The sequence below is a fragment of the Thrips palmi genome, unplaced genomic scaffold (assembly GCF_012932325.1).
Source record: "Thrips palmi isolate BJ-2018 unplaced genomic scaffold, TpBJ-2018v1 HiC_scaffold_18, whole genome shotgun sequence".
NCBI classification, from domain to species: domain Eukaryota; kingdom Metazoa; phylum Arthropoda; class Insecta; order Thysanoptera; family Thripidae; genus Thrips; species Thrips palmi.
Window position 1 is genome coordinate 17,391,781 of NW_023144627.1, and position 22,191 is coordinate 17,413,971.

The 22,191-nt window shown below is 56.8% G+C and overlaps 3 protein-coding genes across 5 annotated transcripts in view; 1 reads left to right on the forward strand and 2 right to left on the reverse strand.

The window, feature by feature from the left end:
* LOC117645125 overlaps nt 1-17,732 on the forward strand; it is a 29,624-nt gene extending 11,892 nt beyond the window's left edge. The window contains exons 2-14 of one of the 3 annotated variants that reach the window (XM_034385085.1): nt 8,077-8,238; nt 8,305-8,463; nt 8,791-8,850; nt 9,019-10,914; nt 10,996-11,079; nt 11,169-11,289; nt 12,995-13,219; nt 14,083-14,347; nt 14,461-14,810; nt 14,890-16,342; nt 16,486-16,562; nt 16,650-16,764; nt 17,251-17,732. In XM_034385085.1, coding sequence (XP_034240976.1) covers nt 8,086-8,238; nt 8,305-8,463; nt 8,791-8,850; nt 9,019-10,914; nt 10,996-11,079; nt 11,169-11,289; nt 12,995-13,219; nt 14,083-14,347; nt 14,461-14,810; nt 14,890-16,342; nt 16,486-16,562; nt 16,650-16,764; nt 17,251-17,344 — 5,052 coding nt within the window. In that variant the 5' untranslated portion in view covers nt 8,077-8,085 and the 3' untranslated portion in view covers nt 17,345-17,732. The remainder of the gene's footprint in view (nt 1-8,076; nt 8,239-8,304; nt 8,464-8,790; nt 8,851-9,018; nt 10,915-10,995; nt 11,080-11,168; nt 11,290-12,994; nt 13,220-14,082; nt 14,348-14,460; nt 14,811-14,889; nt 16,343-16,485; nt 16,563-16,649; nt 16,765-17,250) is intronic. The other 2 variants (XM_034385086.1, XM_034385087.1) reach the window with 2 other exon arrangements.
* On the reverse strand, nt 17,709-19,651 carry LOC117645126 (gustatory receptor for sugar taste 43a-like). Its single transcript, XM_034385088.1, has 4 exons — nt 19,352-19,651; nt 18,474-18,545; nt 18,311-18,400; nt 17,709-18,094 (listed from the first exon to the last, which is right to left on the reverse strand). The coding sequence occupies exons 1-4, from the start codon at nt 19,523-19,525 to the stop codon at nt 17,987-17,989; spliced, it is 444 nt and encodes a 147-aa protein (XP_034240979.1). The 5' UTR covers nt 19,526-19,651; the 3' UTR covers nt 17,709-17,986.
* Nucleotides 19,652-19,879: 228 nt separating this feature from the next.
* Nucleotides 19,880-21,690, reverse strand: LOC117644749. The gene is made up of 6 exons (XM_034384363.1): nt 21,559-21,690; nt 21,176-21,335; nt 20,958-21,106; nt 20,711-20,834; nt 20,289-20,565; nt 19,880-20,034 (listed from the first exon to the last, which is right to left on the reverse strand). The coding sequence occupies exons 1-6, from the start codon at nt 21,675-21,677 to the stop codon at nt 19,880-19,882; spliced, it is 984 nt and encodes a 327-aa protein (XP_034240254.1). The 5' UTR covers nt 21,678-21,690.
* Nucleotides 21,691-22,191: the final 501 nt, after the last annotated feature.

Here is a 22,191-nt window from a genome sequence, read left to right on the forward strand (position 1 = left end):
ATTGTAAAAGGCGGCAAGGCCCCGACGTGCGTGCCGCTGCCTTGCCGCCGCGGATCGGCCCGCCCCACAGTGGGCCAGAAGACCGGCGGAGGCGGTCAAAACGTCACTAGCTTCCGTCCGCCGATCAGTCGCTCTGTCTCTCTCGCACCCACACGGGACGCCCCTCGAGTGCGAGAGAGACAGAGCGACTGTTCGGACCCGGCCCGCCGGCCGTCGTTAGCGTCAATAACCCGTCACGGGGTTCGCACCAGTCGGAAGAGCGGTTCGTCGCTCTGTCTCTCTCGCACTCATGGGGCCCTCCATGTGCGTGTGCGAGAGAGACAGAGCGGCGAAAACGACTCTCCTGACTCGCTCGTCACGCCGGGAACCTTGTTGGGCCCCGCAATTCATCATTCGCTATTCGCAGGACGAGTAGGGAAGGGTAGTCGAGCCTCGCAGTCAGGGAAGGATGCCTGGCCAATAGTACGACGAGAAAATTCCTATCCAAGAGCAGACCGCCACACTGGGAGAAAAAAGTACGGAAAAAGTACGGAGGTTTTTAGAGTGCACATTTTTCAAAGACATTTTTTCGAAAAAAAAATTGATAGTGGAGTCCGCCTGATGCAATGCGATCGGAGCGAGCGTGAAGCGCACTTTGCAGGTTTTTGCAGTGTGTGTGTCGCCTCGTGGTGCTACGCCGGCTACGCCACTAGACGCGGCGACGACCGCGAGGAGGAGGCGGTGAGGCGGTGCCATGAGGCGGTGTGGCGGTGCTCCTCCGCCAATCGTGTCGCGTCCGTGATGAGACAACTCTCAAACGTCCATCGGCACGGCAGCAGACTCATTCCGAGAGTCTCGCTCTGTCTCCCTCGCACTCACGGGGCGTCCCGCGTGGGCGCGAGAGAGACAGAGCGAAGCGTTCGGGGGCAGCCCGAGGGGCAGCCCGCAGAGCGCGGCGCTCCCAGCGGGACGCGGCGGGACGCGGCGGGACGCCTCACAACGGCCGCTTGTGGTGGTTGCGACCCCCCAGCAGTGCGGGACCACACCCACAAAAATAATGATATTGGAAAACCTTCATTTTCGAGAGACTGGCCAGGCGACGTTAAAAACTTGCGGGGTGACAGCAAAAAAAAAAAAAAAAAAAAAAAAAACAATGATACTGAAAAAATCTTTACTTTTGAGAATGTCCTTTGTGCGACGACAAAGGAAAAGGAAGTTGGCAAAATCGTTTTATTTTTTAGAGTGCTGGGCGATACGACAGCCGCCCCTGTGTCACCGAAAGCGGCGCAGCACGCGACGGAAAAGATTAAAAGTGATGTGTAAATTATGCGGCAATTTGGCCATTAATGAACCGAATGTGTTCGGCTAATTTGCGCGCTGATTGGCCGGCGCTAATTGCTCCAAAAACACCCCGAACTCGCCTTTCCGTCTTTTGCATATTTTATCTCGCACCGCTTTCTGGTGGTGTACCGACCGGGCGGGTGTTGCGCCAGTTGTGGCACCCCCATATTATCATCTTTTTGTCTTGTTTACTTCGGTTTTGTGTTTTGTTTGTGTGACTGCACAGGAAGTGACCCGCGAAAATTCAAGCAGTGGCGCGCGAGTTGAATGGCTGTGGTGGTGGGGTGGGGTCAGCCAGTCGAAGGAGCGAAGCCAAGAGAAGCGGTCGGAGCCGCTGGACGAGGTGGTCCGCGAACGCCGCGAACGCTATGGGCGAGTGAGTCATGCACTTCTCAGGTGACGCGAGAGGTGACGAGGACCCCGCACCTGTGTGTGTGTGTTGGTGTGGTGTGTGTGTGTGTGTGTGTGTGTGTGTGTGTGTGTGTGTGTGTGTGACTGTGTCTGTGTGTGCGACGTGTGGGCTGATGGGAGTCGTTGATGACGAAGTTAAAGTGTAATGAAGAGAAAAACAAAAACTTGGGTCCCATCTCGCGGGAAAATTTTGATTGATTGCTTTGGACGGGCACGACAATCTGCCATCGTCTCCGTTTGGATTTATACCAGCCACGACCGTGACAGAAACGCCATAACATAATTCGAGAGGCGAGGAGAAGGTCAAAGACGCGGCGACGCGAGTTTGGAAAGGATAATAAAATAAGGTCAGGGGACCTTTAGGGACGGTCCCCGCGCGTCTTAGATGTCGACAGCCGCGCGCCCGCGCCTCTCGCGGCCGGCTGAAGCGCCCCGTCCCTACAGATTCGTAAAATGTAAACAAATTTCTTCGTACACTATAACGTACAGTAAGAAATTTTGAGCGTTTGCCCACCGGTCCGGCGGTGCCGGCTGGGTGCACTTGGGCGCAGTCACCCACCCGAGCCGACGAGGCGAGCAAGGGTTATTGACTTTTTCCAAATTAATCGTTTCGTTGCACAATAGGCGTGTGCATAATGCTCTGACGAGCTCGTTTGCCACTCACGCGAAAGCTTTATTACAATCAGCCATGAAAGCTTGGCAGTCTCGCGAGGCAGCTTTCGTTTCGGACGGCGGGTCTATGTACTGTGTGTACTTACTTCTAAAACGCGCGAATGTGGGCACCTCGTATAATACCATAAACGGTAAAAACAGATTTTGTCCGAACTTTGGTGATACGCGGCAAAAACGGTGCCTGTTTTTCTCGGGTTCCATTCGCGATTTGGTGATTTCTAGAGCCCTTTTTGCCGTGTATCAGACTGTTTTTTCAGACTGGCAAAGTTTCCACTTTGACCAAATCAAAATGGCTTTGTGGGGTCACCACGATAAGTCAAGTGTGGCACTTGACATTCTTTTCCTTTTACGTTTACCTTTTTTAAGTTTGGTTCGTTTGTTTTTCTTTCTGGCTATGCTTTTTGTTTGGCGGCACGGTGTGAAGCTATTTACAGACTGGAGATGCGCTTTTGCATCGCCACGCACACACACTCGCGTTGTACACACACAGACACACTCGTACACAAAACACAGCTCGGACACACACACACACGCTCGCACACACGCACAGGTGGGAAGCCAATCCGGTCGCCAGCAGTTCGATGACCCCCTCCTGAGTAATGCACAATACTTGCTTGGCCAATGTCGCGGGTCCCAACATCCACCAACGGTACACTGCGAAAACATTTTCGCAACGAGCAACCCGCCGTCGTCGAGGAGCATGACAGTTACACTCGCCTCCGCCATCGCAAAGTCAGTTTTGCAACTCACGTCGAGTCTTTTTTTTCTCTCATTCTCATTACTAGGGATAGAAAAGAAGTTGGCTTCGCTGCCTTGCTCCGTGGAGTGCTTCGCCAGCACACTGAGAGTCGTTTTCGTCGCTCTGCCCCTCTCGCACCCATACGGCACGCCCCGTGAGTGCGAGAGAGACAGAGCGACGCGTCTCTTCGTCTTGTGTGGCGCGCTGCCTCCTATATGGGCATGGACTGCCCAAATCAGGGTCAAGTACGCAGCGAACAAAGCACTTCCTGCACAAGCAAAAGAAACTACCTGCCAAATAGAGTAGCGTGCTATTTGCTGCCTCCCATTGTACCTTCGTCGGCTCTCAATCGGACCTCGAATAAAAGATGAGGCGAATTTATTTTTTTCGGCCCGCCCGCCGCGTTGCTACGGCGGCGGAGTGGTCAAGTCGACGGAGCTATTTTGTTTTCAAGTTCGGTTGAACCTCGGGAAGAACAAATCTACACCCTCAAGTCCCTACAGAAAAAAAGGCCACTCATTCATAACAGTGTACGCTTTTACGAACTTTAATAGTTTACTCAAAATACTTCGTGAGGTTTTAAGCGTGAACCTGCAGTGGTAAGCTCAGCGGAAGCTGCAATGCATCCTGCGAGGAATCGCTTTGACTCACTTTGCAGTGACCCGACACAGCGCGCGTTCCGCAGCGGTCCGCCATGTATGGGCACCTCCCGATGCACCTCCTCCCTCATTATGCTAACGCACGGCGTATTAACACGTCTGTGCGACCCCCCCCCCCCCTCTTGTCCCGTTTCAATCTCCCTCCTCGCCTCCCTGACGGAGATAGATCGTAGACTCGCCCGGTACGGCGAGCGGAGTGCGTTTGGCGCGGCGACGTGTTTTATTTTCACCATGCGGAACGTGTAGCACGGACCGCCTCATGGATATCACATCGCGGCCGCGTGTGCGTGTGTGTGTGTGTGTGAGTGTATGTGTTCGCAGACTATATAAGGAGCAAACCGCAAAGCACACGTGCCAAAGCTTTGAATAGCGTTCAGGAAATGGTGGCACCCATTGGTTTCATCCGGGCACACGAAGGTGGAACGCGTAGACGTAGACTGGCCTGAGACTCCCTGGGCCAGCGGGAGCAGTGCTCTAGGCGAGACAGCGGGCAGATTCCGAGAGCAGGGGGAGAGAGAGAGAGAGAGAGAGTCTGCAGCCAGGGCGGTCCGTCAAAGGTGGCAACCGTGCAGGCTGGGTCATAATAGGCCAGCAAATTGGTGGGGCAGGGCAGTGAGGCCGGGTTACTCTACTCCCGGGCCTTGCGGGACCCGGCCGCCTGCTGCCGCGGGAAGGGGGAGGGGGAGGGGGTGAGGTACGCGAGTGCAAACGCCAATACTTTGGCCGCCACTTTCACTCTCGCCGGTTTCCTCTCTGCCATGGCTCTGCCCACTCAAAGCCGAATCGGGCGAGTGACGCTGGGCTGCCATTGGCCGGGCGGAAGGGCACGGTAGGTCAGTGAAGTGAAGCAGCCTCGACGCTGTGTCTCTCTCGCACCTGCACGGGATGCGTTCCTAGTCCACACCCACAAAAAATGACTTCTTGGATCAAGAAAAAATTTACTTTTCTTGGTTTCTTCAAGGTAATTTTTCTTTACCCAAACTGTTTTTCTTGTATGCATCAAAAATTTCTTGTGTTAAGACTTTTTCTTTCTGCGATAAAAACCAAGAAAATTAAAAATCAAGAGACCGTTTTTCTGGGTGCAGTTGCATCGCGTCCGTGCGATCGTCGCCCGGACACACCATCGCGGCTAGAGCACTGCTAGAGCACTTCTAGAGCGCCACCAACGTCGTCGCGGTGAAATACGTCCCCGATTTCATTTCCCGCCGCGGCGATCGCAAGGATCGCAAGCACCCGGCCATCTGTATCCACTCAGCCCCGCCGCCCCCGCCGCGTGATTGGACCGCATGGGCCGAGGCACACCGGTAGAGCGAGATCGCTCCGTCTCTCTCCCTCCCGGGTGCCGTCGCGTCCCGACTCCTCCCCCGCCGCCAGGACGCGGCCACCTTCCCCTCATCTACGTCCACGCGTAGCGATGCGATGAGCTTCATCGTCATTACCCTGTGAGAAAGGAAGAAAGTGGTGCGAAAAACGGCCGAAGGGCGTTAACAACGGTTAACAAGCCTTTGTCCATCGCAATAGTGCCCGACTTACGGATTACTGTACGGAGCGGAGCCTCTTTCCTCACCGCCCTGCAGACTCGTCGCTCTGTCTCTCTCGCACTCGCGGGGCGTGCCGTTCGGGTGCGAGAGAGACAGAGCGACGAGAAGGACTGCCGGTGTGGCGGACGCGAGTCGGAGCGTATCGCAGAAAAAGGAGAGCTCGGTGAAGGGGAACACACGTTCGAAACGGCCTGCCACCCGCCAGTGTGCCGGAATCCATTGGTGGATCACTCGTTCGGTTCGAGTCCCATTTAGCGACTTTGGAACTCAAAACGCGTCTGGAGTTTCGTCCGCCTCCACCGGTCTTCTGGCAAATGCACTGTGCCCCGGTTTGCCGAATGTCTCCGAAAAGCAACATGGAAGAGGATGACGCGACCAGCACGTGTCCGCGTGCTACTGCACTGTACTGGATGGGGATCGTGCATCCGGGGCTGTAATTAATGCCGTCTCTCTCTGTCTCTCTCGCACCCGTGCGCCGCCCCACGGGTGCGAGAGAGACAGAGCGCGCTGCATAAGCGTTTAGGGCAGTAAAGCCCTGGCCGCCCAGGCGCTGCAGAGCGGGCCGCGCGGGCCGAGCCGGCCGAGCCGAGGCGTGGCGGTTGCGCAATTTATAAAGCCCTCTTCCTCCGCGGGGAGAATGAGACCGAGCAACTACTGCACTAAAAAGAGGAGCAACAAAAGCAGGTCGGACTCAAATTTATTAAGGGAAGCTCCGCTGGGCGCGGGGCGCGCGGGGCGGGATACGCACCATGGGTCAAGAATGATTTTTGCCACCATTTGTCCCTTCGCTGGAGCGTGACCAGGTTAACAAGGAGGCCGACCGGAGGAAACAGACCTAAAATATTAGCTCCCCCAGGCTCCGGACAAACTGGAGCCTGGAAGAGCCGTGCCTTGGTTTCATGACGTTTCCGTTTTTCCCTGAGACAATGACCTGAGCGATGAAAAGTACACGCTGAAAGACACCTTCCAAATTATTTTGTCTACAATTTAGTTCGTCACATGGAGAAAATTCTCACAGCTGACTTTGTTATTTACCCCAGAAAAACTCGTCGCACCGTACTTCGTCAACTTTCTTCGGCGAAAGTCTCCGCCTCCACCTCCTTTTATTTGCTGTAAGACGTTTAGAGTGTTAAAAAAGCTGCGTAATCGCGCAATAAACGCGATTTGCCTTTTTGCGTGTCGCTGGTCCGTGCTCTGCAGTAAAGCGACGTGCTCGCCTGGAGAAAGTGCACAGCTGCCGCCGCGAGGGGGTATGCGCTCTCTGAACCTGTGTACCGACTATTACGCTATTACGCTCTATTACGCTACAAATTAATCGAAATTTAGCTAAAAACGGCCTAAAACACACCAAAATTGATAAAATTTTGACAATTTCGGCTATTACGCGACTATTACGCGACTATTACGCGTATTATTACGCGTGCTATTACAGATAGAGTGAACCGACTATTACGCGAGTGCATACCCCCTCGTGCCGCCGCTTCACAGAAGCTTCACAGAAGCTTTACGGTTAGGTTACAATTTTGTCACAAGGTTTGGTCACGCACAAAATTGCGTCCAGGCCAGCTGGTAACGAAGATTGTCCTTTTGACACTGAGTGTGCAGCTATGAGGCAGATGCTGGGCAGTTTCCTTGAGTGAGTCGAGCGGGAGAGACGTCCGTACAAATAGTGCCGTTGGAATAATATAGCCAGGGTCAACCTTCCCTTGCCGGCTCTCGGCCAACACGCACCGCCACGCACGCACAATGTGAACTACAAACCGAACACGCGTTTGGTGCGATTGCGAAATGCTGCGTGCATTCGCTGAAGGTCTGCCATGCGGACTGAAAGTGAACGAAACAGATAGAGAGAGAGAGAGAGAGAGAGAGAGAGAGAGAGAGAGAGAGAGAGAGAGAGAGAGAGAGAGAGAGAGAGAGAGAGAGAGAGAGAGAGAGAGAGAGACGGTGGCATTGCGCGTGCGTGGCGGTGGAACGCTAGACACAGACGAATAATGGTAATGCTTTTATCAGTTTCACAGCTCTGCATTTAGCACGGATGTGTCTGACTGTGTGTGCATTCGTGCATGGCCGTGTGAGTGTGTGTGTGAGAGAGAGAGGGGAGATGGGCTGGGGAGCACCAGAGAGAGATGCAAGGAGGAAGTCCCCGAGTTGTGTTTGGAATGATCTCTTTTGGTCTGCTCCTTCGGGTACGTTTGTGAACAGGTGTCAAAGAGAAGCAAAGCTGCGAGACACAAAGAGGGATAAAGACAATCGGGAACGGAAAGCGGGCAAGCGGCGAGCCTGCTCGGGGCCGCCCTTACTACCTCCATACATGGAGTGGTACCTTGAAAACGGCTCCGGAACGTCCGTGCGTCCGACTCGCCGTCTCTCTCTGCCCGCAGCGTCGCGCAGCGCTCCCGTCTCTCTCTCCTCTCCGATTCGCTCTTTCCCTTCCGGCCGAACGGCTCGGCATGTCACGCATAGCTTCATCGCGGCATTCCTTCGTTTTTGTTTCACTTTTCGTTGCGCGATCCGCCCACATTCTCTGCCGCTCCACAGTGGATTTGCCAGAAGACCGGTGGAGGCGGCCAAAACCCCGGACGCGTTTCGAGCTCCAGCGTCGCTGAATGGGACTCGAACCGAACGTGTGACCCTACCAATGGACTCCTCGTTCGGAGAGCAATCCATTGGTCGGGTCACTCGGTTGGTAACCGGCAAAGAACTGCTTCTCAAGACTTCCTCTCCTCTGTTGCAGCAGGACGCCATGGAGGTCGTGGCTGGAGACCTGCCCTTCCAGCGGCGCAACGTGGTGGAGTGGTCCCACCGGGACCGACTCACCGGCGCGCTGGAGCGCGCGCGCAGGGAGACCAACCACTGGTCCGCCAGCACGGCCACCGCCATCCACAACTACGGGAAGGTGAGCCAAAGCCACGCGATGGCAAATCCACTGTGCGGCCAGTGGACTGACAGTGCGTTGCCGCAGGTCGTGGACCACCGCGCCCTGAACATGGCCGACGGCCGAGTGCAGCAGACCCAGCGCAAGCAGCTGGAGGTGTTCTCCACGCAGGTGCCTGGGGGCTCGCTGCAAGTCATCCGGTCGTCCACGACGTCCTCGTCCAGGTCCTCCGTCCAGTTCACCCAGGTCGGTTCACCAAACCAGTCGTCGCTCTGTCTCCCTCGCACTCATAGGGCGTCCCGCGTGGGTGCGGGAGAGACGGAGCGACGAAAACGACTCTCGGAATCAGTTGGCTGCAGCCGGAGGTGTTTTTAAAGCGGCAATTAAACAAGAACTATGGAGCCCAGATCCACATTCCGCCCCTCGGCAGGCCGAGGCAGGCAGAGGCGGGCAAAACCGTGACGCCGCCGCACAAAAACACTAAAAGGCAGCGGACACTGTTGTTCGTAACGGCGACCGATTTCGCAAAGTCAGCGCGTCATTCTGTCATTCTGTCCTTGTCTTGCCCCGCAGATGAGTGGCGGGACGTGGGCCTCCGTGCCAGACGTCGACAGCGGATTCGGAGACCTCCAGGTAAGCCAAACTCGCTGGCTTGTCAATTTTTGAAAATGCGGTCTCTCGTGGAGGCGGTGACGCGTTTCGAGCGCCAGAGTCGCTAAACAGGGCTCGAACCGAAGCCAAAGCGCGTTTGGGATTTTGGCCGCCTCCCTGGCCTTCCCTGACGGCCGTTCCCTGTTCCAGCTGTCGCTGCACCCGCTGGACCTGAGCTCCGAGAAGACCAAGGCGAGCGTGGGCCGCTCCATCGGCTGGCGACGGCCGCCGACCCGCGCGCCGCGCGGCAAGCCGCAGCCCGACGCCGCCAACGAGAAGCACGTCGAGATCACCGTCGAGGAGGACGACGACAAGCCGAGCGACGGCGCCCCCATCATCTCCTTCCCCAGCGACGACGACAGCAGCGACCGGACGACGTCCGCGTCCGTCATCAGCGCCGTCACCCGGCACTCCATCGCCGAGTCGCGCAAGAGCTGCTCCAGCGAGAACCTCAGCAAGGTGGCGGACGCCGAGGCCGCCGACGGCGGCGTCAACGGCTTCCTGGGCCGGTCCTCCGTGCTGCGCCGCTCGCTGCAGTACACGCGGCCGCCCGACTTCCCCACCGGCAGCGGCGCCAGCGTCAGCGTCAGGAGGATGAGGGAGGAGATTGAGGCGCGCGGCGTCCAGGTCGGCGGCCAGGTCGGCGGCCAGGTCGGAGCGGCCCCCGCCCCCGCGGCGCCGCAGCCCCCCAGCGCCGTGCCCAAGGAGGAGACCCTGGACAAGGTGAAGCGCCTCGTGAGCGACTCCATCGCCACGCAGAACCACTCCTTCGTGACGGTCAAGTCGCTGGCCGAAGTCCGCGGCCGGCTACGCAGCAAAGCGGTCGACGCCAAGCCCGCCAACGGCGAGGACGCGGACGCGGCGCCGCAGTCCTACGTGTTCGGCGTGAAGGACGTCAAGGACGCCAAGGACAAGATGGTCAACGGCGGCGGCGTCAAGTCCGAGGAGTGGTACCGGCGGAGGAAGTCGTACGGGTTCGAGCCCGACCTGCCTCCCCAAAATCAGGAGCTGATTTCGCTGAAGGAGAGCAAGGAGGACTCGTGGAGCGACAGCGGATCCACCTTCAAGACGACGGCGGCCTTCTCCGTGTCGCCCCTGCTCAAGCACCTGGACACCATCAAGCGGTCCAAGGACGCCGCCAACCAGATCGCCCGGCCGGCCAGCCTGTACGACAAGGCGGACTCGGCCGTGGAAGAGGCGCCGCGGCTCGAGGACGCCGACAAGGCCCCCAAGAAGACGGTGGTCAAGCTGGTCGGCGAGGACTCGGACATGGACCGGCGCCGCGACCTGCTGCGACGCCGCGCCGAGCGCAACGGGCGCAACCTCACGGAGCCCGTGAGCGTCAGCATCCCCGTGGTGGCCAACGACGCCGTGACGGTGAAGGCCGAGCCCGCGCTCATCATCAATGGCTTCCACTACGACGACGACGCCAAGGAGGACAAGCGGCACTCCATCGCCGTGGTGGACATGGAGGAGGCCGTGCGCGACAAGCTGGGCCACAGCGCCTACCTGTCGGACTCGGCCGAGGACGCGGCCGTCGCTAAGAACAAGAAGAGGGTCGAGTTCAGCAAGACGGAGGTGCACTTCGCGGCCGAGCCGGGCCGTTTCAACCTCGTGTCCACCGACGACAAGCCGCCGCCGACGAACATCGTGCGCGGCCGCCGCCGCCAGAAGCTCCTCGCCGAGCAGCGGATCGCCATGAACCGCAGCGGGCTGCCCGAGGTGCGCTTCGGCGACGAGCAGAAGGCCGCCGACGACGACAAGCCCGCCAAACCCACGGGGGTCATCACCGTCACCATGGAGGGCAAGCTGTCCCCGGACGCCAGCGAGCGCCTGCAGCAGCACCCGCTGGCCAAGAACGCCGCCAAGGACGACGGCGTGGTGAGGTGCACGGTGAGTGCGGACCCCGACAACGTCGTGCCCATGTGGCGGTCCACGGTCACGCTCAAGAGCAACTCCTTCGCGAACGCGAACGAACGAAAGAGCGACGGCGAGGCCGAGTTTCAGAGACTACTCAAGTCGCTGAGGCCAACCGGCAAACGAGGGGTCAGTAATTTCCCAACCAATCCAACGTGTAACGGACACTGCAGTCACAAAATGCAATTCTTTGTTGGTTTTGGACTTCAGATCTCGAGCGTGGAGCCAGTCCCCGAGATCACGGTCACGACATCTCGTTCGCCCACCGTTCGGCCGAAAGGGTTCTCAACCACGGTACCGTGCGATCTAATTTTGCGGCTCTTTTGCTGTTTGTGGAGTAAGTACTTCCGCTGATCCAGCATTGTTCTGTTGAATGTTTCCAGGTTAACGTGGGCCCCCCGGAGACGAACGGCGTCGACAGAGACCCCGTCGCCTTCGTGTCCCAACACACCGTTAGTCGCGGTGCCTCAGAACAAAAGTCAGCCCTCCATAGTTTAAAATTGAGTGAGTACGGATGTGGGTACTGCAGTGACTCAAAAAATTAAAACTCGTTGAATGAGATATACTTTTATGCCACGGCTCAGCTAAACGAACCATCGCGTAGCACTTTTTGTACACCATTGTTGACCACAAAAGCTGATGAAAGAAATTGACACCTTCTTTTTCAAGTTCGCACTGCAAATCCAAAGGAAAAGTTTGATGCCACTCCAGTGGTGTTCCAGTTTGAACGCCAAAATTTGGCCTTCTAGTCTCGGCCATGCACCCTCTGAGAATGCCAAAATTTGACCGCCTTTGCCACCACAGTGCCAGAGTTTGGCATCCCCATAGGGCAGCGGTTCTCAACCTTTCTCGGCTCGCGACCCCAAATTTGTAGCCAAAAATTTCCGCGACCCCCAGGAAAAGTTTCGCGACCCCACGGGACCCCTCCTTTAGCATGCCACTGCGTCTGATCCGAGGCGGGCATTTTGCTCCCTCAACGGGCAATTGGTCTTTGGACCTTCCTTTAGCATGCCTCTGTTACGGAGTGCGATTATCAGTCTTAGTTTGGGAGCAGTATTGTCTCAAAGTTGGCCAAAACGCTCAGAAATGTCTTTAAAAAATCATGTTTTGGGTCGATTTTAAGCAGCCACTGCGTCTGATCCGAGGCGGGCATTTTGCTCCCTCAACGGGCAATTGTTCTTTGGACCTTCCTTTAGCATGCCTCTGTTACGGAATGCGATTATCAGTCTTAGTTTGGGAGCAGTATTGTCTCAAAGTTGACCAAAACAGGCACAACGATTTTTCAAAGACATTTCTGAGCGTTTCGGCCAACTTTGAGACAATACTGCTCCCAAACTAAGACTGATAATCACACTCCGTAACAAAGGCATGCTAAAAGAAGGTCCAAAGACCAATTGCCCGTTGAAGGAGGACGAAATACCGCCTCGGGTCACTACGCAGTGGCTGCTTAAAATAGGCCCAAAACACGATTTTTCAAAGACATTTCTGACCGTTTTGGTAAACTTTGAGACAATACTGCTCCCAAACTAAGACTGATAATCACACTCCGTAACAAAGGCATGCTAAAAGAAGGTCCAAAGACCAATTGCCCGTTGAAGGAGGACGAAATACCGCCTCGGGTCAGACGCAGTGGCTGCTTAAAATAGGCCCAAAACACGATTTTTCAAAGACATTTCTGACCGTTTTGGTAAACTTTGAGACAATACTGCTCCCAAACTAAGACTGATAATCACACTCCGTAACAAAGGCATGCTAAAGGAAGGTTCAAAGACCAATTGCCGGTTGAGGGAGCAAAATGCCCGCCTCGGATCAGACGCAGTGGCTGCTTAAAATCGGCCCAAAACACGACCCCAGCTACCTCGCCGCGACCCCTTAAAATTTTTTCGCGACCCCACTTGAGGTCGCGACCCTAAGGTTGAGAACCACTGCCATAGGGTGATCCTGGATCCAAGGACAAACTTTGGCGTTCAAAATGGAGGGAGCGCCAGAGGAGCGGCAAGAAAGCCTTTGCCAATGGATTCACAGTGCACCCTCCCCTGTCAGCACGGCAGACGACGCAGTGTACAGAAACTACCTCGTGGATGATGTTAACTCGACTAATGTCCGGAGCTAACTCGGCTTGCCCACTAAACTCCACACAGCGGTCCGCAGAGGTCGGGCACACTGTGGGCGCACTCCCAGCTTCTAATGGACCCTTTGCCCGTTGCAGGCCGGCTCGCGCCGATGCTCGCGCCGCTTGTGCTGGAGTCCACCCCACTGGTGCTTCTCGCTAACAACAACAACAACAGGCCTCGCAGGCGGGCGCGCGCCGCGCCGCGCAGGTCGCTGGCGAGTCAAGGCAGCGAGGACGAGGACTTGAGTGACGATTCCCTGCAGGCGGACGCAGAAGTGCGGTCCTACATGGTAGAAAAGTCCCGCCTGGTCGCCCACTTAGGTACACGCGGTCCGTCTGTTAAAACCGTTTTATTTTCTCGGGGAAAACGACGGGTCCGTGCACAGAAAGAAAGAGAGAGTTCGGAAGTTTCTTAACGGTGTAGTAGCACTAACACACGAATAAATGGCTTCTTCTCACTACTCGCGGTTGCCCCCGGGGCCGCCGAGGCCCCGTGCGCCGACAGGCCGGCAACCCAACCGACGCGAGCGCAGAGTGTGCTGCCCACCTCCGGGCGCAGCGCGGTGGGCAGAAAGCCCGGACGCGTTTTGAGCTCCAGAGTCGCTGAATGGGACTCGAACCGAACGCGTGACCCCACCAATGGATTGCTCTCCGAACGAGGAATCCATTGGTGGGGTCACACGCTGGGTTCGAGTCCTCTTTAGCGACTCCGGAGCTCAAAACGCGTTACTCAGTTGAGCTCGCCTCGGCAGTAACGTTAACTGTAACCCGGGCCGGACTCGCCCGTGTGTCCTCTGTAAAAATGCTAACGGGAGAACGACAGCGAGCGCACTTCTAACGTCTAACGGTGAAAGGCTGCACCTGAACTGGAGATTTTCTCCAGAATTTAAAAGAAATCGACAATGTATCTTCACAAAGCACGAATAATTTTCTTCGTAAGTTTCATAGTCAGGTGCACCACCATAACATGATGGATAACTTGCTTGCACTTTCACATGGGGTATTTTCGTCATAATATGGAGAATATTAGTCTTGGTACGGAGAATCTTCGACATAATACACATCATAGCATGGCAAATCTTCACCATAATGATGGAGGATTTTCACCATAAGACGTTTTGAGAGCGGCTCGGCGTGGCGGCAGGATAGCGAGGCGTTCACTAAAGGCGGCCCGCTTGGCGCAGATTTGTCCCCGCAGGGTCGGTTCACCCCTAGCCCCGAGCTAGGGTCGCCGCGCCTGCCGGGCCTGCACGCCGCGGTGGACGCCTGTGACTCCAGGGACTCCAGGGAGAAGGCCAGCTACCGCCACCACGCCTCCAAGGCCGAGCGGCTGGTGCAGCAGGACGCCGCCCCCGCAGCACCCACACTGGAACGGCTGGCACGGCTGGAACCGCCTCGCGTCTCGTCGCCGAACAGCGTCTACGTCGTCCCGGAGCAGCGGAGGAGTGGGTGCGTGGCCGCCCCGGCCGGATAACCGTTGGCAAAAGCGTGATGCTAGTACGCTCGCGACCCCAGCTGCCAGCGGCCGAGATCACCACCGGTTCTTTTTTTCTGCTTCCCAGTTTTACCGCCGTGCTCGAACCCCGATCGGACTTCCGCACGCCGAGCCCCGTGCTGCCCAAGTCGTTCTCGCTGGTGGACAGCGTGGCCAGGAAGACGGACCCTCAGAGGGACGCGGGGCTGGCGGAGCGGACCGTGTCGGTGCGCGAGCTGCTGACCCGGATGGCCAAGGCCGAGAACAAGGTGGACGCCATGGTGGACGCCCAGGCCAAGAAGGAGAGGATCATTGAGGTGGTGGCCGCGGCCACGGACTCGGCCAGCGAGTCGGACGCGCCGGCCCCACACTGGAAGCGGTACTCGGAGGCGGAGCGCGCGGAGCGTGTCAACGGCGGCCTGCCCGTCACGGACTCAGGTAAGCGAACACGAATGGAACAGAAATTCACCGGGAGGTCGGCGTCGTCGTTAGTGAAGGGCCACGTTATCGTTTGCAGTCATCTTCGGAGACTACAGGCCGACGTCCCCCGCGGACGTCACCCTGACGTCGACGAGGAGGCTCCAGCCCCTGGGCCGCGCCTCCGTCAAGGACCTGCTCAAGGAGGGCGGCGCCGTGCGCGCGCTGGGCCGCTCCACCGTCGTCGACGTGGCCAAGGACGAGGGGGCCTCGCCGCGGGTGCGGCAGCCACGGCAGCCCAGCCCCTTGGTGCCCCAGGTGGAGCTCCTGGAGGGCAGGGAGCTCCTGCACAGCCGCGCGCAGCCCGGCGGCCTCGGCCACCACGTCGACGAGGTGGAGCGCTTCCTCCGCAGCGAGCGCGACCACCACGACCACCACCACGACGAACGGCGGCCGCGGAGCAGGGCGGACGACCGCGCACGCCGGCCGCGCAGCCGAAGCAGGGACGCGGAGAACCATCGACTTCGAGAGCTCGAACGTCGCAGCCCTGGCCTTCGAGAAATCGAACGCAACAGCCCTGACAAGGAGCGGCTTCGAGAAATCGAACGCCGCGGCCCGGAGAAAGACCGGCTTCGAGAAATCGAGCGCCGTAGTCCGGACAAAGACCGGCTTCGAGAAATCGAGCGCCGTAGTCCGGACAAAGACCGGCTTCGAGAAATCGAACGCCGCAGCCCGGAGAAAGACCGACTTCGAGAGGTCGATCGCCGCAGCCCGGACAAACTCTTCAGCGAGCACGGCGACGCGCGGCGGCGACGGAGTCGGGAGGAGCTTTGCGTCAAGGAGGGTCGCCGGCGGAGTCGCAGTCGCGACGAGCTGCTGGACGTGGTGGCGGACCGCGAGAAGCGCTCTCGAAGCCGCGACCCGCAGAGATCTCGAAGCCGCAGCCAGGACGAGCTGGAAGTGGACCGGCGGCACCGGAGCCGCAGCAGGGACGAGCTCGAAGCACACCGCGAGCCCCAGCACCGGAGCCACAGCCGCGACGAACATCGGGACCGCGAGCGCAGCGCGGACGCAGAGTCGAAACAACGTCGAAGTTCGACTTTCGAGACCTCGAACCACAGGCAGAGAAGCCGCAGCCGCGACGACCAGAAGCGGGAGGCCGGCGGCCGCAACCGCGAGCACGGCGACGGCGTCAACGGCGACGTCGAGGACAAGAGCCGTCGCCTCGCCGACAAGCTGGAAGCCAGGCTGGAGGCCAAAGTCACTTCCGGCGACCGGAAGCGACCGGAGGCGAACGCAGCGAGGGAGGAGCGGCGACACTGCAAGTGCGCGCACCGCAGCGACCCGCGGGACAAGGAGGCAAAGAACCGCGGCACGGCGGCCGAGCGGAGTCGAACCCACGACAAGGCGTGCCTGCGCGCCGAGGGAAGGCCCAGGGCAGAGCGAGCCGGCGACAAGGACAAGGACAAGGCCGAGAAGGTGGTGCGGAAGACCCGCTCCCACGTCGCCGCCATGGCCAGCCCCATCGCCAGCCTGGTCACCAAGCCGTCCAGGTGAGCGCTCTCTCTCTCTCTCTCTCTCTCTCTCGCTCTCACCGACAATTCATGAGGAGTGACAAGGACAGAGCGACAAAGTGGCGTAATGTGAAATGTGGGCACTGGGTGCGTAACATAAAGGTTTGCGTGTTTCCTTGCAGGCGCCAGAACGATTCGAAGAAGTCCGGAGACATTCACATTGTCATCGAACCGATCCGACCCGTGCGTCGAGCTGTTGGTACGTGTCTACCACAGATTTAAAAAAAAAAAATAATAATTTTTAAGAAAATACACTGCTTGCGTGCTAAGACAGCCTTTTTTGCAGCCCCCGCCAAACAGTCGAGTGGCTCTGTGTCCTCGCCTCACTCCAAAGCCCCAGCGAAAGCTGTGCTTTCCCAGAAACGCTCTGCGGGCACTGTGTCGGACAGTAATTCGAGTCTGTGAGTGTCATTCCTCGCATGTAAACTACGTTCAGTGTTGCCTTGCAAAGAGGCGAAAATCCCTAAGATGCGTCAGTGTTGAAAGAGTCGCTAACCTCGGCCTGCCTACAAGCAGGCGATGTTTGAACTTTTCTCTCGAAAAGTCACCTGACACACTGAGAATGAAAAAGTCATGATCATGACGAAACTTTTGGGTGAGGAACTCTTTATCACCCAAATTTGGGTGAGGAAGGTTTCCTCGCCCAAAGTTGGGTGCTGTAGTATACCTCGCCCAAATTTGGGTGATAAAGTATACCTCGCTTAAATTTGGGTGATGAAGTATACCTCGTCCAAAATTGGGTACTGATCAAGACTTTTTCATTCTCAGTGCATGCAGGCAATTATTGACAACCCTTTCAGCACGGTGCATTGTGGGAATTTCCCAATCATGGTGCAGCACTGGGATTGTTATAGTGTCACTGACACAAAGGGGCATCCCTTTTGCAGGTCTCAAGGGAGGGCCGCGGGCAACCACCTTTCGGTCAGCGAGGCGACGAGGCCAGCGCGGAGGAACCACAGAAAGCACACGATCGACTCGTAGGGAGTGACTGAACTAAAGACTTAAACCCTTCTTACATCCTCACATGATACTCACATGTAAAATGTAATGCGCCTCTCCATGGCGCTCAAGTCGCCGGTACTTGTAGTGATAATGACAAATCCTAACTGTAATATGTATATGCGCCCAGACTGTAACCCTTTGTTTTTGTTTTTGTTTTATTCTTCTTGCCCAGTAATTGCCGTAATTACGAGACTTAATGATATACTCGCTCTCTCATGAATCGCCTTGTTGCATTTTTTTTTCATGCCAAATTTGAACATTTTCATGACATTGGTTTAACCTCGCCTGTCAGGCACAATTTATTCAATGGAAATGAGGACTGACTGGTAATTTGTACAACAAATAAATTAATTTGCTCATGTTGTTACTATGTGTCGTAAACTCACACACAAACGCCCTTAAACCTAGAAGTATGTACACGCATTATTTCTCAGCGAACAGCAAACGCATCAGTCTTTTCGTCAAGGTACATCGCATCGATCCATTTCACCACCTTGCATAAATATCACAGCACAATTTTCGCGAAAATTCGCGATGATTTGAGAGGCGAGCGCCTTGAAGTTGAGCAGAATTCGCCCCTGAAAATAAGCAGTTTTTGCTCCAATCCTCCCTTCCCCCTTTTTAAGTTGTTTCTAGCACTGCTGCCGTGTTGTTGGCGACCCCCGGACTCGTTGGGCTGCCTTTCAGTTGCAGTAGAACGACGAGATACGTTGTAACTGCGCCAAGAATCTAAAAAGAGTAATTTTTCGTTTTCAAAAATTCCATTTTTACCATAATCATTTTCAGCAAAAGTAAGAAAACCGACATCTACACTACTCTGCCTAGACATCTTACCAACTGTGTACTTAGTACGCATCTATGGGAGTGTACTTGCCAAGTACACTCTTGCAGATGTGTATGAAGTGCACATTGGAGGTATTAGTTAATTGTGGCATCTTGCCTTACCGACACGACCAAAGGCAGCCCCAGTTCGAACAAGCCGCACGCATTGAAGTTGACCTTGTGGTGGAGGAGCTGGATCGAAAACGATTCGAGCTGGAGGACGAACACACACTGTTACTCTGACAGGCGAACGAGGAGCCACGCCACTGGAAGTGCAAGCCATTACCTGCTTGTGTGCCACAGTGTAGGGCGACGCCGTGCTGAGGACGACGCCAACCAACGCCCCAGTCCGGCTGGCCTGCAACGGCAGAGCGGCACGCAATGGCACTTTCGTTTAATCGAACAGTGATTACCTCCAAGGTCACCACCCAAGTTCCAATCAAGGTCCCGAAGGGTTCCGAACGTCCCCAAAGGTTCGCAAAGGTTTGCAAAGGTTCGCGAGTACCGACGCAAGCCGAACCGAAGGCCTTCTTAAATGAATAGGGGTGTCATTGTGCCATTTATGGCTGCTTTTTATAGCAGCCACTAGTATGCACGCTGCACCGAAGGAATGTCTTCCTGACGCACACCCAGCCGCTAGGATTAAAGAATGGCAGGTGGGAGGTTAAGGCCAAACAATTAATAGAAAAATTCGTTTCCTTTCCGGTGTACGTCCACGCAATTAATCAGCGTGTGGCAGTGTCACTGACGAGGGGGCGGCCCGTTAGCGAGATATATCGAACCGACGGCGGCAAGCACTTCGACGGCACTCACTGAGCGGGGCCGCCACAGCACTTCAGATTGAACGTTTGGCAGTGGTCAGGGGGGCGGGGATATCCGGGGACGGGGTTAAGTTAGGCGGCCCGTGCACAGTGCGCCAGAACACCGGCGCAGGCGGCCAAAATTTAAGATGCGTTTTGAACTCCAGAGTCGTTAAACAGGGCTCGAACCGAGCGTGTGAGCCCACAAATGGATTCCTTGTTCGGAGAGCAATCCAATGATGGGGTCACACGTTCTGTTTGAGTCCCATTGTCCCATTGTGACTCTGGAGCTCAAAGCGCGTCTAGAGTTTTGGCCGCCTGCGCCGGTCTTCTGGCCCACTGTGGGTGTGGGCGGGGTGCTCACCTCGGCGCTGGCCCTGGAGCAGGGCAGCACAATCATGAGCAGGCGGATGAGGTGCACGCCGAGCCACAGGAACTGCACCACGATGTACTGCGTCGTGTTGATGAGGTGGGAGTTCATGAGCTGCTTCAGGAAGAAGTAGGCCGTGATGACGAGGTGCAGCAGGATGCACAGCATGTCCACCAGCAGGCACAGCCCGTAACGCTTGGCCACGGCCGTGGAGGCCTCGCACAGTACGTGGTGCGCCACGTTGAGTCGCTGGATGGTCAGCGGCTGTCCCGTGGCGGGGGCCGCGGACAGCCCGGCCAGCCCCACCGCCACCGGCCGCAACCGGGTGGCCCTCTTGTTGCCTGCAGCACAAAAAGTATATATTAAAACGTTCTTTAAAATGTGAATTATTTTTACACTATGTTTATTTATTTTAATTGTCCATGACTGTTGTCATATTTGTGGATATGTGAGCCAACCAGGGATAATATTTCCATATACTGTGCTTGAGTCTTCTTGTCCCAAAGTTATGCGTTGCACCCCTCAACATTGTGAGCGATCCCGGCCCTCACCCGTCTTGGACGAGTACATCCCGTTGCTCTCCGCGATGCCCGTGATGGAGACCGCCGTGCCCCTGGGGGCCGCCTCGCCGAGCCAGCCGCCGTCCACCGCGCCGAAGGGGAGCTGCTCCGTGGCGGCTGCGGAAAAGTCACAACCGCTCTAGAAATTTTGTCACAGTAAATTTGGCAGTTTACGAAGAATTTTTCACAAATTTAACACGAGATAATTCTTTTCAGATAAAGAGTTTTGGCAGGTGAAGGCAGGTTCCTTAATGGTTTAACCACCCCAAGACTAGGCGACAAAGGTGCCCAGAAGCTGGGCGACATTTGGCACCCTAAAAAGTGGGGCGGGCGTGCCCAGTTTGTGGGCACCCTATGTTGTAGCACCGTACCTTGGTAGGTGGGCAGCGCGAGCGACTGGTCCAGCTTCTCGTTGAGCGCCAAGAAGCGCATGTAGATGCCGTGGGCGTCGTCGATGAACAGCACCTCCATCATGAAGGTGAGGAAGTAGACGACGTAGAACGGGAAGTACGTGGCGGCGTAGCTGATGGTGTTGCTGATCTCCGTCCACATGACGCCGTCCATGAAGATGACGCCCACCAGCACGAGCAGCCACAGGGCCAGCATGCCGGGCACGGCGGGGGCGCGGACGGACAGCGTGCGGTCCACCTGGCAGGAAGTAAAACACAAACTAAATACATACTTGCTATAAGTGAATTTACTTGGATGATTTATGATTGATGATTGATGAAAATTCATTGGTTGCAAGTGTAGAATCTTGAATTTTTTTTTGCGGAGGGTGTTCGAGGCCGACCTGCTGCAGCTGCTCCAGCACCATGAAGAGGGCGGTCTGTGAGAAGGCGAGCTGCGCGAAGCACGTGACGGAGCAGAAGGACACGCTGATGATGTCGCAGAAGGTCACCATCATGTCCGTCTTGCTGAAGGACAGAATCGCACATTATTTTCCGATACCAAGCATTGCTTCGTAATGCGAAAAAAAAACGCAGGCTTCGAAGACATCTACAAAGAAATGCTCAGTGTGTGCAGTGCAATAATTTAACCTCTGCATGCGGAGAGAGGGCTTCCCCTCGGTGTTGGCGTTCTTGCTGTCCGAGTACAGCCCCCACATGGCACTGGGCACCAGCACCAGCACCACCGCGAACGAGTACGCCAGCCAGGGGATGGAGCGCTCCGCCACCGGGCACGAGCACTGGGCACACACTTGTTATTCGTAACAACAGAAACAAAAAGATCATTTCGAAGTTTCCAGTGTACTCACTCGTGAGGTGGCAACGTGGGCGGGCTGGTCCCACGAGGGCAGGGTGGAGTCGTTGACGGCGTGCTCGGAGCCGGCCCTCGACGCGTTGAAGGGCGCCGAGCAGACGCACTCCTTGAAGGAGATGGGCAGGAGTCCGGTGAGGCGTCCCAGCGGCCACAGCCTGGGGGAAAGGAAAGGCCGGTAAGGTGCACTGGGAAACTGAGGTGTAGCTGTGCGCTTGATATGCCACAGGACTCGAACTGAGCGCGTGACCCCATCAGTGGGTTCCTCCCATTGGTGGGGTCACAGGTTCGGTTCGAGTCCCATTTATCGACTCTGGAGCTGAAAACGCGTCCGGGATTTGGACTTGCCCTCCGGTCTTCTGGCAAATCCACTGTGCTTACCAGCCGCGGTGGTTCATCACGCTGGTGGGGTAGGAGCGCCCCTGCGAGTACCCCCCGCGGGACCATCTCCAGAAGCGGGCCAGCCACCCGGCGGTGCCGGCAAGGCAGTCGGCGGGCATGTCGGTGAGCCGGGCTCTGAGCCTGCGACTGGCCTTGCAGTGGCGTGCAACCCTCGCCCTGCCCTGCCCTCCCATCGACCCGCCTCGCCCACCTCGCGTCGTGTGTCCATGTTGTTTACAGCCTGCGCAGGGCCCTCTCTCTCGCACCCACACGCACCCCGTCAGGGCGAGAGAGAGAGAGAGAGACAGAGCGAATCGCTGCCCGCGGCCCACGGCCGGCCCGCCTCAGCCGCCAAGCCAAATGGACTGCGAGACAGGCGGGAACCAACCCCGCCCACCGAGTGACGGCTTTTCCAACAGAAAACAACTCTCGAGTTTGACAGAGCCAAGTGCACGGCCACCGCACTGTTTGCTGTTCGCGACCACTTCCACCCCAAGCAGGGGTCGCCGCGGAACGAAAAACAACAACAAACAGACAACCGCAAAACAAGACGTAGATGTGTTCGCAGTGGGCGAGCATTGAGATTTTACTACGCAGCACTGTGGGCCAGAAGACCGTTGGAGGCGGTCGAAA